Source organism: Gambusia affinis, linkage group LG03 (assembly GCF_019740435.1).
Source record: "Gambusia affinis linkage group LG03, SWU_Gaff_1.0, whole genome shotgun sequence".
NCBI classification, from domain to species: Eukaryota; Metazoa; Chordata; class Actinopteri; order Cyprinodontiformes; family Poeciliidae; genus Gambusia; species Gambusia affinis.
In genome coordinates this window covers 15361989-15376707 of record NC_057870.1, presented here as the reverse complement: position 1 = coordinate 15376707, position 14719 = coordinate 15361989, and the positions used below count along the sequence as shown (strand labels likewise).

Sequence of the window (14719 nt, the reverse complement as noted above, 5' to 3'; positions counted from 1 at the left end):
TTTATTTAAAACTACACATTTTAACTTAAAATTTCCAAAATGTATATAACACAGATATTTTACTTACACACATTTTCCTCTACATGTGCACAAAGCATAAATGTTCAACCTTTACACTTTGGGTTACAAAACTCAATTCACTACCATTAGAGCCAGACTAATATTTTTTCTAAGTTATGAAAATAAAGTAAAAATATGAGAAAAGTCATATAATTAAAGTAAACACTCACAAAAAAAATGCTGTATTGAGAATAGGGACATAATAAGACAATTACAAAATACTAACATTATAACTTGGAAAATTAGGGGGGGTAGTAATGTAGTTAAAATTAGCATCTTGTGAAGTTTTTCTTTAGTACTGGTTTTACAAAAGAAATACAAAATCTTTTGACACACCATGTTCAAATAATCAATTGCAAAATATTTATTATATATATAATGATTTTGAAGAAAGAACTGCATGGTCCTGCTTCTATACAGAATTTGATAACACTGTAAAAGCTTTTTTTCTTGTAACTTTACAATTCATACATAATTTATAGTGTGACTTTATTGTCACATTATTATGACTTCTCATAGTAAAAAAAAAATTAGTCTGGCCTTAACACTTCATCATAATTCACAACTATACTGTTTGGTTTACAAGCACAAACTATTTCTGACTGGAATGTGTGCTCATTGAGCAGATTTAAAACACCGCTTAGACAGAGTTCAAACATGACATGGGCTTCTCACCTGAATGAGTTTTTAAGTGCCGAGACAAACCTCCTTTCAGGGTGAAACTTTTTCCACATGTCACACAGGAGAATGGTTTCTCACCTGTGTGAGTTCTAATATGCCGAGATAAAGCTGCTCGTTGCCTAAAACTTTCTCCACAGGTCCCACATGAGAAAGGTTTCTCACCTGTATGAGTTCTCATGTGTCGAGATAAAGTTTCTTTTTGGCTAAAGCTTTGTCCACAGATGATACATGAGAAAGGCTTCTCACCTGTGTGAATTCTCATGTGCCCTGATAAAGCTCCTTTTTGCCTAAAACTTTCTCCACAGATCAAACATGAGAAAGGCTTCTCACCAGTATGAGTTCTCATATGCCGAGATAAAGTTTCTTTTTGCCTGAAACATTTTCCACAAGTCGTACACGAGAAAGGCTTCTCACCTGTGTGAGTTTTCATGTGCTGAGATAATGTTTGTCTTTCTCTAAAATTTTTTCCACATGTGACACAAGAGAAAAGCTTCTGACCTGTGTGAGTTTTTAAGTGTCGAAATAAACTTCCTCTCAATCTGAAACTTTTTCCACAAGTAATACATGAGAAGGGCTTCTCACCTGTGTGAATTCTCATGTGATGCAATAAAGTTTCTCTTTCTCTAAAACTTTTTCCACAGGTAATACATGGGAAAAGTTTCTGACCTGTGTGAGTTTTCAAGTGCCGAAATAAATTTCCACTTGAGCCGAAACTTTTTCCACAGGTCAAACATGAGAAACGTTTCTCACCTGAATGGGTTCTGAAATGAACTATTAAATTACTTTTTTTAACAAATTTCTTTCCACAGGTCAAACATGAGAACGGTTTCTCACCTGTGTGAATTCTCATGTGTTCATTTAAATAATTACGGCTTAAAACTTTACCACAAAGTTTACAGGAAGAAAAATTCTCATTCTTGTGTTTTTTTACACTTGATCTGTCTGCGTTATCATCATCTCGAATTTCCTGACACTCACTACTCACACTACTTGATCCTGGGTCTGTGTAATCTTTCTTTTCCTGGTTTTGGATATGCAGTTGGACCCGGTTTACTTCTGGTTGCCTATGTTCCCTTTCCGTATACGTAGGAGTTACTGGGACAGAATCAGTCTCCTGCTTTAGTTTAAGCTGTTCTTTCTCAAGATTGAGACAGAGTTCCTCCTGTTCATCTTTTATCTGTGGAAGTTCTGATTCCTCCATTTCCTTTTTAACTAGGAGAAGTTCTGGTTCTCCCTCATTCTCACTTATTAAAAGAACTTGTAGTACTTTCTTTTCACAATTTATCTGTGGAGGTTCTCCTTCATCCTGATCATTCATTACTTGTTCTGGTTCCTCCTGTTCAACCTTTATCTGCACTTGTTGAAATTCATACTGGTCGTCCTTCATCCATTGAGCGTCTTTTTGACCCAAACTGGAGTTTTCCTCCTGAATCCATGTTTGGTCGGTGAGAACCTCCACTTTCTTTGAGACACAATGCTGTGGGAGCTCTAAACAGGCAAAAGGAAAAGAAAACAGGCTGATTAATTAATAACGGCATAAAGAAATAAAAACTCACTATTGTGATTTCATGCAACTAAAGATGCATTAGAAAGTATAAGCCCTCAAATTAGAGATGCAAGTTATCAATTAATGAGTTAATCTAAAGTTGATTGATCTTTCAGATCGACTAACGATTAATTGTTAAGTGACCGTTTTTTTTCCATGACATGCTACATTTGTCATTGCTCAATTTAAAAAAAGAAGTACATCATTATATTTTAATAATTTTTTGTGTCAGCTATCCAATACTGACTGAATAAACAGAAAATGTTGCTAAATAGAAAAACAATAGAGGAAAAGAATAAAATATGACAAACAATTCCTCATCAAAGAGAGACATGTTGAGAACCGCAGAGTTTACGTCCATTAAATGTCAAAGAAGAGGACAATAACTCTCTTCTGTCAGGCCAGTCAATCAGTAGTGAGAGTGACATTGTGCTCAGTCTTGCTTCCAATTCAGCTACCTTTTTGTTGAAGTGCCCCTCCAAGCAGCTGTGTATGGCTTAGCAGTTGATGCTGCTTCACCATGCAGCACGACTGAACGAGCGCTATCATGGGGAAACTTAAGGAGCTTGTCGAGTGTTTATATTTCTAAACAGAATCACATAAAGTGGATTTTGCATCTCACACCAGACTCTATTTGGACAGCAAAGTGTCCATCTTCATTTCTGAATCAACTGGCTCTGCTTAAGAATGACAAGCAGCACCCTCTTCTGGCTGGTGGCCACACTACAACACTGGAAAAAGGTCTATGCGGGCATTATTATTTAATCAACTGGATCACAAAATTTTTTTACAATTCATCACAGAATTTGACTTCGGTAATTGATTATTGTCATAAATTACAAAAAGGAAAAGGTAAAGAAACTGGGCATGTAGTTTGACACGTGCTTTCCTTTGACTGTAAAAGAGGTAAAGACTGCATTTTATCATCTGAGCAACATGGTTGTCATTGCACTGCAGTTCAGAGGTGGGCTCATTTAATTCAGTCATCAGATCTACATGAAAGCACAGATCAAGAGGCTATACCTCATTTAACAAGACTTTTTTCCTGTGTTATTGTTCTTTGCATATATGCAAAGTGACGTCTCAATCTTAACTTCACTTGGACCACTAAAATATGTTTTTTTTTAATGCATATCCATATACTTCAATGCACTTTAAAAGCACTTAGTGATACACAGTGTGTGATCACTTATAGAAATGATCTATCTTAAATTTTTTACTACCGAGTCTACTGTTTTGATCAGGATGTTAATTTACTCTGCCCTCTTCCAGCTGTTTCTTTTTAATTCCTCTGATGAAAGAATTTATTTAATACATACCCAAATTACAAATTCAGCTTGAAAGAAAATTATGATCCGACAGGTAACAAGTCAGGGTATCATACACAAAAGTCAAACAAAGTTTATTATGGTCGGCGTATACTTGTCTAACAAGAAAGCATGTTAATCTGTAACAACGACACAGAGCTCAACTAACAGGAAAACGCATATCAACACAACACCGGTGTCGCCTAAACTTACATAATGCGTATAATTGACAGCTATATTACTTGATAAAGACATTTTTGCTTTGTATGAGTCATTCTACAACCCGCCGACTGCAGCGGTTTTAAGAAGGATAAAAACAGACACGACAGTGCAGTGAAAATTACGTACCCATTCAGCCCCCTGATATCGCCTGATCAGAAAAATCCAGAATGCTGAGAGAACTTTACGGGGGGGCGATTCCTTCAACTCAACCTACTAGCTGAAAAAAATATTGTATTTACAGAGCTGTTCAATCGCTTTATACGTTATTTTCCCACTTGGAACCCAGTTCAGGTAACTCTCCTGTTTGGATGGAGTCACTTTGGGTCAGTGGATGATCCTTTAGTGAGTCCCAGGGCGGACTGCGTTCAGACCGCCATGCTAACGCAAATACAAACGTCTCAGGCTAACTCAGGAGGTGGGCTTAACAAAGCCATATTCAGCTCACACAATATAGCAAAGGTACCACTGCTAACCCTACCATAAATAAAGTCTTCTTCTTGGTTTAATGAAGGTTAGTAGCATACGTTTCTTACACAGTGTTGACACCTAGTGGGGAAAATAACACAAATGAACAGAGAGAAGGCAAAAAAAGGTAAAATTGTATTTAAACAGACACACACCTAATTCATGTTAATTTGTCCAATTTTACATTAGTGGTTGTAGCTAGGTACGTAAGTTCCCGTCTCTCTTCAAGTTATTGGAGGAAAAAAAAAAGAACTGACATGAAATATGTTGAAAAAAATTTTTTTGGAGCACATAATGACTGAGGACACATTAGTACACTAGATATCAGCATCTTCCTGTTCTTATAATTTTGGTGTTTTTAAAACCTTACATGAATTTATATAAAGTTTTCTATATTTTCAAACACTTTATGACAGATATGCAAAGCCGCTCAGTTTTTGTGTTCCAACATGGCTTGTAACTGAACTCAACTGGACTGAGAGATTAAAATATTGTTGGAAAAATAATGGAGGACCTGTGGTGCAAAAATCGAGCAGATGAATGAGGCACTGCAGGAAAAACTACTTTGCCTTTATTTTCTTAAAGAAATATAGAAAGAATACACCAACAATGAAAACATCTATTCATTTTCACAAAACACAGTGCAAACATATTTATTTTACATAAAGTACATTACTGGATATCAACTATTCAAGCAACTGATGGAAATGAACTGAGCAGGACACTGCAAGTAAAACATGTTTTATTCTATTATGAGCCATTTGTACAAATTTTAAGAAGAAAGGAAGGAAAAACAATTATGAAATAATAAATTTGCTAAGTTTTAGTTTGTCCCACAAATCTAACATTCATATTGTGACACTTGTTGAAAAATTAATTGCCAAGCAATGTCAGGTGAAAATCATCAGGCTAGTTTATAGCATTTATGAGAGCCACAATATCAAAATTTAATAGAAAGATCAGGTTAGAGCTCCAAATAAGCCTTTTGGCTTGGAGATTCTGATAAAATGCCAGTATGTAAACTTGTTAGTACACTTGTCTTCAAAAATGTTTATTTGTTGTTGTTTTGGGAAGAACTACAGGCTCTAAACTTGTCAATTCACAGTAACAGTTTTACACACATTACGCTTTGGAGACAAACTGTCCCCTCTTATCAGATTAATGAGAACATCCTTCCACTGTTACACATTGGATTAATCCTTTTTCCTCCCAGTGCTCTGACACAGTTCTTTAAGAAACGCCTTTTGATTTCAGCGTGACCATCTGTGCAAGTGCTTATTTAGAAGTGGATTTGGCCTGAAAGCTGGAGAGATCATCTCTTTACTCAAAGACCCAATGCTACAATGAAATCATATGTTCTTCATTATCCTGAGACACACCGTATATACTGTAAATAATATTGACAGAGTAAAGCCAGGAGACAGTGAATTTAAAGTCTCTTTAAAGACAGAGCAATGTATAAGGGTTACAGAAAAACTATTTACAAAATTCATGCTCTACATAACAATTTAGTTGGTAAAGTACAGCATGCAAAAGCAGAATTATATACCCACTTACAGAGGCCTCTGTCCTCAACGTGGCCGTCATAGGTTCAATTCCTGGCCTGTTGACCTTTGCTGTATGTCTTGCCCCTCTACCACAATTTCAAACTTACTACCATAGGACAGCACAGCCAAAACAATCCTTATGAAATAAGAAAGTAGTAGCCTACTCAGGGCAGAAGGGAATAGGCAAGGGAAGTTACTGATTTCAAGGTATATCAAAGCATGAGTTTTTCCACAAAATTTCTCCATTACACTTTTGACAGAGGCATAAATGTTTTTTTGTTTGGTGAGAGATAAAGTACATCGGTATGTGTGTAGGACAGGGGTCCTCAAAGTCGGTCCTCGAGGGCATGCTTTAGTTCTCTCCCTGGTTTAACGCACCTGGATTAAATGATAGCTCATTAAAAGGCCTAAGAAAAACATTGACATGCTGAAAAGGTTGTTACATTTGCACCATTCACTAAAACTTTCTGGCGTCATTTGGAGTTTTACAAAATAACCAGAGGCAACATGGAGAAGGGGTCGTCTTGGTTGGTTTGTGACCCAACTGCTTTTAAACAAGACATACAATTGTACAAATGGACTGAGCTAAATGTTCCTATCTAGAAAGTTCTCAGAACCGTGTATTAGTCAACCTCTGTCATGATGTAGAAATATGTCGATCCGTCAGCAAATGTCAGACCTTCACCCACATGAAGGTCAAACATGCATTGCATAACGATACAGATGCTTTGAAGACCAGTAAACAAATCACATCACTGTTTTGAGAATACTACAAGACTACACCTTCTTACCTTTGTGAGTTTTCATGTGATCCGTCAAGTCAACACTCTGAGTGAAACAAGCACCACAGATTTCACATAAGTACAACTTTTTAACTGCATGAGTTCTCATATGCACAGTCAAATGACCTCCTTGACGAAAGTTTTTTCCACAAGTTGGACACGAGAAAGGCCTCTCATCTGTGTGAGTTCTGATGTGTCGGGATAAATTTCTCTTGTCACTAAAACGCTTTCCACAGGTTGAACATGGGAAAGGCTTTTCCCCTGTGTGGATTCTCATGTGCTGAGATAATGTCCCACTATGCCTGAAACTTTTTCCACAAGTTAGACAGGAGAAAGGCTTCTCACCTGTGTGAGTTCTTATATGTTTCGTCAAGACCATTTGCAGGGTAAAGCTTTTTCCACAAATCACACAGGGGAAAGGCTTCTCCCCTGTGTGAGTTCTCATGTGTACAGTCAAATGATTTTGTTGCCGAAAACTTTTTCCACAAACTGTACATAAGAAAAGCTTCTCTCCTGTGTGAATTCTCATGTGTTCAGACAAATAACTTCGAGCCAAAACTTTATCACAAATATTACAAGAGCACAGATTCTCATTTGTGTGTTTATTCTTCTGTTTTTTTACTTTTTTGATATCTACGTTGTCACGTCTACCTCCAGTTTTTTGATACTTCTTATTTTGTTTCAGTTCTTTATCTCTATTTGATTCAGAGTTTTCATGATCGATTCTTTCATCGTATTGGTTCTTTTGAAGCCGGTTGCTGCTTGGATCTGGTTCCCCATTATCTCTTTCATAAGGAGGTGTTATAACAAAGGTATCCGTCTCCTGCTTGATTTCAAGCTCTTCCTCCAGACTAACGCAGAGTTTGTCATGTTCATCCTTTATCTGTGTAGATTCTGTCTCCTCATGTTCATCCTTTATCTGTATAGATTCTATCTCCTCGTGTTCATCCTTTATTTGTAGAGATTCCAGATCTTCCTGATTCTCTTTCTGCCAGAGAGGTAGTTCTTTCTGTTTGTCTTTTATTTGTGGAAATCCTGCTTCCTCTTGGTCCAAACTTGTGCATCTCTCCTTGTTCCAGAAACTCTGGTTAAGATTAACTCCCTTCTCCTCCCGTACCACCTGCTGTTCAACATCTAAACAGGATAAAGGATAAAAATGTTTAATAATGCAAATATAACAGCACTTTTTTTTATCTCAAGGTTATTATTATTATTTTTTTATTAACAACAACCTCAACTGATCAAAGTGAGTCACAATAGTTACAGCATTGAATGGGCATAAGATCAAATAAAAACAAGAGCTACAAAATAATGGTTCTATAAACTTCATTCAATTAAAGATGTTTTTAGAAAGAATTGACCCACGGGTGCAAAGTGTGACCCTGAAAGGTGAGAGGATTTTTTGCAGCCCTCAGAATGATTTTATGACTACAAACAAAAAGATAACTTGAATTTAGGAGTGCACCAATTTTGTTAATTTTGAGAGATCGGTCGATACGTTCATGAAGCCGATCTTATCTTATCTTTTAGGCAAAACCTTAAAATCAGCACTGTCCATTTCTGCTCTCTCCATGACAGAGGGATGACGGATAGACCAGGCCACAACATCACGTCTACACATCTACAGTTAACAGTTGACTACTCAGCGACTTTCTTGCTGTATGTAGCAACATTTCGGACAAAAGATCGGCCAGAAAAGCTAAAATTACAATTGGCGTACCCCTACTTTCATTGAGAAATATCATAGCAAACACAAATTAATATTTTAAGTGACACATAGTGGAAACTGACTTAATCAACAGTTTTCTCTTCATAAAATTAAGACTATATTGAGCTTTATAGCTGACAGGAGTCCACGGGGTTCAATTGTGAAATTGCAAATACAATTTCGATGCCACATTTTGAACAATTCTGAGAAATCTTATACTGCTTTCTTAAAATGAATCAGTTTGTGACAATAAGAACAAAACAAACAGAGAATAAACAATTATACATGAAATTGAGGTAAAGTGAAATGAATCTGTCATAACAGGGATTTTTTTTCTTCAAAACAATAGTGACACATATTGACACATATCTGCATAGATTCTATCTCCTCGTCCTCATTTTAATAAGACTACAATTTTAAAATGTCTCATCAAATATAAAAATTTATTTGAGTGAGCCTTGGAGTTTATGCATTTCTTATGCTAACAGGAATTGTTCAGCAAAAAACAACTTTCTTTGAACAATAGTATACATTTAGTGACTGTTCGAGGGGTATAGATTTTGCAATAAATATTAGTACAACTTTCAGAGTAATAACTATAACAGTTGAACTCGTAAATTAAATCAGAAAGTAAGAACTAAAAAGTCAATTTCTAAGACGGCTCAGGGTATTAGAAATGAATACATCATTAAATATTTTAGGTTGCATTAACATGTTAATAGACGTCTCAGAAGTATGTTTTAATTTCTAACGTGAACGCAGACCGTGTGGAAAAATACCGCAATATTTTATCTTTCGCCCAGAAACCCCCCCGCCCCAAAAGAAAACAAAACACGAAGTGAAATGGCAAAAGGACAAAATAACAAGCCACCGCCATCATAAAATGATCTCCTCGATCTTGTCATCAACCAGAAATTCAGATTCCTTTCATCTTAGTTTTTCATTTAGCTTCTGAAATAATCCCTTTAACGTTGAGATCTCCCCTGCTATACTTTTTTGCACGTCTTAGATCAATAGAACATCAGTACCTCTTATTCTCTGTAGGGTTACTTGGGGTTTCCAGCTGACATCAAGCAGTTTACGTTGGCGATCAAGCTGTTCCTCGTACTGGACGATGGTTTTATCAAACTCTGTGAATATTTCTTCAGCAGCAGCTGTCAGTCGCTCCCTGATGAAGTCTCTCAGAGACTGCGATAAAGACATTATTGCTGCAGAGACATCAGAAGACGTATTTCAAAGCTAACTCTGCTAAAGGGGCCGAAAATTCTTCTTTGTTGTGTGCTGGGTGTTAGGAAGAAGCGCATTTACTCATTAACGCCACCTGCTGGGAAAAAACCCCAGAAATCACTTCGCTATTTTTATTCTAAAACTTTGACCAACAGAAAAAAACTGCAGCAGGCGACAATTAGCTACAATTGCATAGGTGGGTGAGTTTAAATTAACTACACTCAAGATAAGACATTTTAATTTTGTAGGCAAGATGAAAACTATGCCCACTCATTTCCGTAAACAATGTTACAGAAATAAGTGGCCAAGATACAAATACATCTTTAAAAAAGTGTGTGGAAAAAGTCTGGTGTTTCAGTAAGCCAAAGTCATTATATAAATTCATTACAAAAAGTGAAAGATTTCAAGACTTTCTTTCTTGTAATTTTGATGACTGTGGCTTATGGAAAAAGAAAACAAAGCATTAACTCAATAAATTTTACTTTTACATGAGGATGTCTTAAACAGAAATACCAAGGTTCATTTTCATGCAGTCAACACTTGATTGGGTCTCCTCTTGCATGAATTACTGCATCAATGCACCGTAGAATAGAGGCAATCAGTCTGTGGCCATGTGTAGGTGTAATCGAAGCCCAGATTCCTTTGATAGCCTCCTTCATGTCATTTTTCTCTTGATAACAATCCATAGATTTTCCATGGGGTTCAGGTCAGTGGAGTTTGCTGGCCAATCAAGAATAGGAACATTGTGGTCAATTACGGTAACCAGCTTTTGGTACCACCGGTTGTGTGACCGGTGACTCAAGCCTCAGTCCACTTCCTATGAAGCTTCCCTAAATTCTTAAATGGATTTTGTTTCACTAGCCTCTCAAAGGTGTGATTATTCCTGTTGCTCCCTTTCCCATCACTCTTTTACTTCCGCTCAGCTTCCGATGAAAACGCTTGAATAAAACACCCTTTTAACAACCAGCTTCTTTAGCAGTGACCTTTTCAGATTTTTTGAGTTAATTAGCTGATTACTGTGTAACACAATGATTACAACAAGTAATTTTGTCACAATATTCTACTTTACTGAGAGACTGTCATCTGGGTTTTCACGATCTATAAGCCATAATCATCAAAATTACGACAATTAAAGGCTTAAAATATTTAACTCTAGGTGTAATAAATCTTTGTGAGTTTCACATTCTGAAATGTTTTTCACAATATTACAATTTCTTAGATGTACCTGCATTTAATGTCCTGCTTGATAATCAATACGGTTTTACATTCAGTACACTTCACAGACAGACCTTTCCTTTTAAAATAACTGTTTAGTGATGAAAAGCTGGGCCCAACTTTTTTGAAATTCCCCTTAGTTTAAGAGCATTATGAAATTTACAATATTACACCTGCTCACCTTGGTGTGTTTACTGAAACAACTAACGTGTATGGGTTCTCATGTGTCGAGATAAATTTCCTCGTTCGCTGAAACTTCTTCCACAGATTACACACAACAACGGCTTCTCTCCTGTGTGACTTCTCATGTGTCGGGTCAGTGAAATCTGCAGGGTAAAGCTTTTTCCACAAGTCAAACATGAGAAAGGCCTCTCACCGGTGTGAGTTCTCATATGCACAGTCAAATGAGTTCTTTGGCCAAAGCTTTTTCCACAGGTCACACATGAGAAAGGCTTTTCACCAGTGTGAGTTCTCACATGACGCGTCAACGCAATTCTCATGGTAAAGCTTTTTCCACAAGTCAAACAGGAGAAAGGCCTCTCACCTGTGTGAGTTCTCATATGAACAGTCAAATGATATCTCTGACCAAATTTTTTTCCACAGGTCATGCAGGAAAACGGCTTCTCACCAGTGTGCGTTCTCACATGCTTAGTCAAATTACTCCGAGTAAAAAGTTTACCACAAACTTTACAAGAACACAGATTGTTATTCAGGCATGCTTTCTTTTGTCTTTTAACTTTTGGGTTGTCCACATCGCCACTGTGACCTCTGATTTTCTGACACCATCTTTTTTGCTTCAGTTCTTCCTCTCTAGCTCTACTCGATCCTGACTCTTCATGGTGGCTTCTTTCCTGGTCAGAAGATATCTGGACGGTGTCTTGGTCCCAGTTTGATTTTGGGCTCATCAAAGAGACATCTGGTTCCCGGTTCTCTCCTTCTTGATCAATAGGACTCACTATAATGATATCGAACTCCTGCTTCAGTTCAAGTTGCTCTTTCTCCAGACTGATGCAACATTCATCCTCCTCTTCTTTTATCTGTGTTAGTTCTGGTTCCTCTTTTATCTGGGGAGATTCTGGTTCGTCCTGTTCCTGTTGGCCCAAACTGGAGTTCTTGTCCTGGTTGCAGAGCTGCTGGTCAGTAATAACCTCCTCCTTCGTCAAGACAAAATGCTGTGGGAGGTCTAAAATAGCAAACAGGTAGAAATGCTGATTAACATGAGTATGAGAAAAAGTAGGTGGTTTTCAACTCTACATAATTTGGAAAGTAGTGGTCATATGATTTCAATAAATAGTACAAATCGTTAGCAGGTTATTTTGAGTTACTATAATTTGATCACACCGGTTGACTGATCCAGAAAGTGATCAAAACCACAAAAGAAGAGTTCACTTTCTTTTGTTTTTGAAAAGAAAGTGAAGAAAAGAGACATTTCTTCATCAACTATCAGTCAATATATCAATAGAAGTCAAAAATATATTGAGTTCTGATGTGCCTTTGTGAATTATTTGTCACAACATTGATATATGAATCAGTTTTAACTTAAATATTAGTTAATCTATGAATCTGATAACTGAAATCAAGGTTATGGTCTATTGAACACTATTTCCTCAATCTTAGCTGCATTACGGAAATATTTTAGTAAACAATCAAAAGAGCCAACAGAAACAAACTACTGATTCATTTCAGAGCGACTAAATAAAAGGAGTCCTCTTTTTAGCCGCTGCTGCTTCTCAGCCTTTCATATGACAGCTTTCTCATGACAGGGGATAAACTCATAATGACAGGGGGGGGGAAATCCCAAAGCTTTTACTCAAACTGGCTTTATTCTTTTAAACTCCTTCACACACTTCTGAAAATATGACTCCTTTGTTTTCTGAAAACAAAAGGGCCATATCTTTAGATAACACAGAAGCGCTTTTCATTTGTATCAGAAACATTCAAGACGTTAAGTTCACTAGACTAGACTGATTTAATCAGACTCCGTTTCAATTATTTTACCCAGGAAGTCGTCAAACTAGACTGTTCTGCATCTCTGTGATAAGTAAAACAACATTCGTTGCTTTGATGGTTCATACCTATTCTCTGCAGATCTATTTGGGGTTTCCAACAGATTTCCAGCAGTCTCCGCTGACGATCCAGCTGGGCCTCGTACTGGACGATGGTTTTATCAAACTCTGTGAATATTTCTTCAACAGCAACGGTCAGTCGCTCCCTGATAAAGTATCTCAGAGACTGGGATGAAGACATTGTTGGTGTAGAAACCTAAATATTCAGCTCATAATACACAGTAGAAGAAAGCTAACTCTGCTAACAGACACAGAAAGTCTGTTACCTAGAAAGAAACCTGTTGACTCATTATCGCCACCTGCTGGAGGGATGCATTTAAGATAGGGTAGAGTGATTTCATTTATAGAACACATTTTCACCAACAAGGCCATTCAAAATGCTTTACGTGAATTAGAACGAAATACAAAGTAACAAAACAAAGGAAAGGGAAAAAATAAATAAATAATAATAATAATTAAAAAAAGGAAAAAACACATATTAGTTCGTTCTCCATGTTTAAGAATAAGTGGTCCGTACTTTATAAACTAGTAGGGGGGTTTCTCTGCCTTTAAATATATCTTCAATCAGACTATTAGCTGCTGCCAACAAAATTTGAAAAAAATAAAGATAAATATCAACAAATAAATTACTCAAACCACTTTCATTAGCAATGAATACATGGATTACATTTCAATCTTCTCACAGCTGGTCTCAAGGTCCTGTCCATCAAAGGCCTACAATCATCATCATCATCATCATCATCATCATCATCTTCAGATTTACTGCTGTCAAGCAGATCACTGTCCTCTTCAGAAACTATAACCATGAAGACAGAATCTGCCTGCGCCTGCTTACCAGCAAGTTTCTGGAGGCTTGAGACATTCCAATGCTCTTCCATCTTAGCAGCTTTACAGATATATATCTTAACACTGCAAGTTACTTTATCCCCGGAAAAGTTTTTCCAGCGGTCTTGATGAGACCGACCTCTCATTTGTGTTTTTTTTATGTGAGTTAAATTAGTTTTTTTGAATAAACCTTTTTCCACACATAGTGCACAAGTGAGGCTTGTGGCGTGAGTGAATTTTTTTGTGCCGAGATAACTCCTGATGTGTTCCTATAAAAAAAATAATAATAATGAGCTATTCAATCCACTATGTCTGAAATAAATAAATCTCTGAAAGTCGTGAAATAATGATCTCTTCTCTCCTATTTCTTTATGTTCTCCACATTTGTCTAATTCTCTTCTGGATTTTTTGAAACCATCTCATTCTTCTTAGTAAAAAAAATATTCTTCTTCTTGTTGCTTACCAATCACAATTAAAATTAACATTTTGGTGCATTACTGCTCCTTAATAGAATTGATTGTGGCTCAGGATGCTAAATATGTAATAAAACATATTTATAAATGAAACAGAACTAAGACAAAATTCTAAATAAATCAAGAAAACAAGCTTAGGAAAGAAAGAAAAACTATATTCCTTCCATTAATTTAATCTTTTAAGGTATCTCAACAAGAAAGAATAAGATTGAGAACTAGAACTTTTGTCCAAATGTCTTGTATGTCCAGCTGCCATTTGTTGTACTGTAAATTTTATGAATTTATATTTTTGTTATGTAGAAAAACAGAAATGGCTTGATAAAGTGACCAATATGCAAAATATTTCATCCAACAAACAAAATATAAGAATCTACCTAACACCTACTATTTACTAACTGGTAGGTTATTCCAAGAGACCTCTATGCTTAAGTGTGCTCCATCCATCCATCCATCCATCCATCCATCCATCCATCCATTTTCTATTCACCCTTGTCCCTAGTGAGGTCGGGAGGGTTGCTGGTTTCTATCTCCAGCTAACGTTCCGGGCGAGAGGTGGGGTCACCCTGGAAAGGTCGTTGGTCTGTCGCAGGGCAAC

At 36.7% G+C, this 14719-nt stretch overlaps 3 protein-coding genes across 3 annotated transcripts; all 3 read right to left on the bottom strand.

Moving 5' to 3' along the window:
- LOC122828802 (zinc finger protein OZF-like) lies at nucleotides 1-4326 on the bottom strand. Its single transcript, XM_044112719.1, has 2 exons — nucleotides 3943-4326; nucleotides 1-2229 (listed from the first exon to the last, which is right to left on the bottom strand). The coding sequence occupies exons 1-2, from the start codon at nucleotides 3944-3946 to the stop codon at nucleotides 701-703; spliced, it is 1533 nt and encodes a 510-aa protein (XP_043968654.1). The 5' UTR covers nucleotides 3947-4326; the 3' UTR covers nucleotides 1-700.
- Nucleotides 4327-4842: 516 nt separating this feature from the next.
- On the bottom strand, nucleotides 4843-11020 carry LOC122828804 (zinc finger protein 771-like). Its single transcript, XM_044112721.1, has 3 exons — nucleotides 10942-11020; nucleotides 9347-9526; nucleotides 4843-7744 (listed from the first exon to the last, which is right to left on the bottom strand). The coding sequence occupies exons 2-3, from the start codon at nucleotides 9519-9521 to the stop codon at nucleotides 6606-6608; spliced, it is 1314 nt and encodes a 437-aa protein (XP_043968656.1). The 5' UTR covers nucleotides 9522-9526; nucleotides 10942-11020; the 3' UTR covers nucleotides 4843-6605.
- On the bottom strand, nucleotides 9663-13119 carry LOC122828808 (zinc finger protein 248-like). The gene is made up of 2 exons (XM_044112727.1): nucleotides 12836-13119; nucleotides 9663-11943 (listed from the first exon to the last, which is right to left on the bottom strand). Exons 1-2 carry the CDS (start codon nucleotides 13005-13007, stop codon nucleotides 10964-10966), a joined length of 1152 nt encoding a protein of 383 aa, XP_043968662.1. The 5' UTR covers nucleotides 13008-13119; the 3' UTR covers nucleotides 9663-10963.
- Nucleotides 13120-14719: the final 1600 nt, after the last annotated feature.

What these genes read in the sequence shown, in the direction of transcription:
- LOC122828804 (XM_044112721.1), bottom strand. Translation starts at nt 9,521, where the DNA reads ATGTCTTTATCGCAGTCTCTGAGAGACTTCATCAGGGAGCGACTGACA. An exon ending in AACCCTACAGAGAATAAGAG is followed by an intron (nt 7,745 to 9,346) that starts GTACTGATGTTC and finishes TATCCTGTTTAG; the next exon opens with ATGTTGAACAGCAGGTGGTA.
- LOC122828808 (XM_044112727.1), bottom strand. Translation starts at nt 13,007, where the DNA reads ATGTCTTCATCCCAGTCTCTGAGATACTTTATCAGGGAGCGACTGACC. An exon ending in AATAGATCTGCAGAGAATAG is followed by an intron (nt 11,944 to 12,835) that starts GTATGAACCATC and finishes TTGCTATTTTAG; the next exon opens with ACCTCCCACAGCATTTTGTC.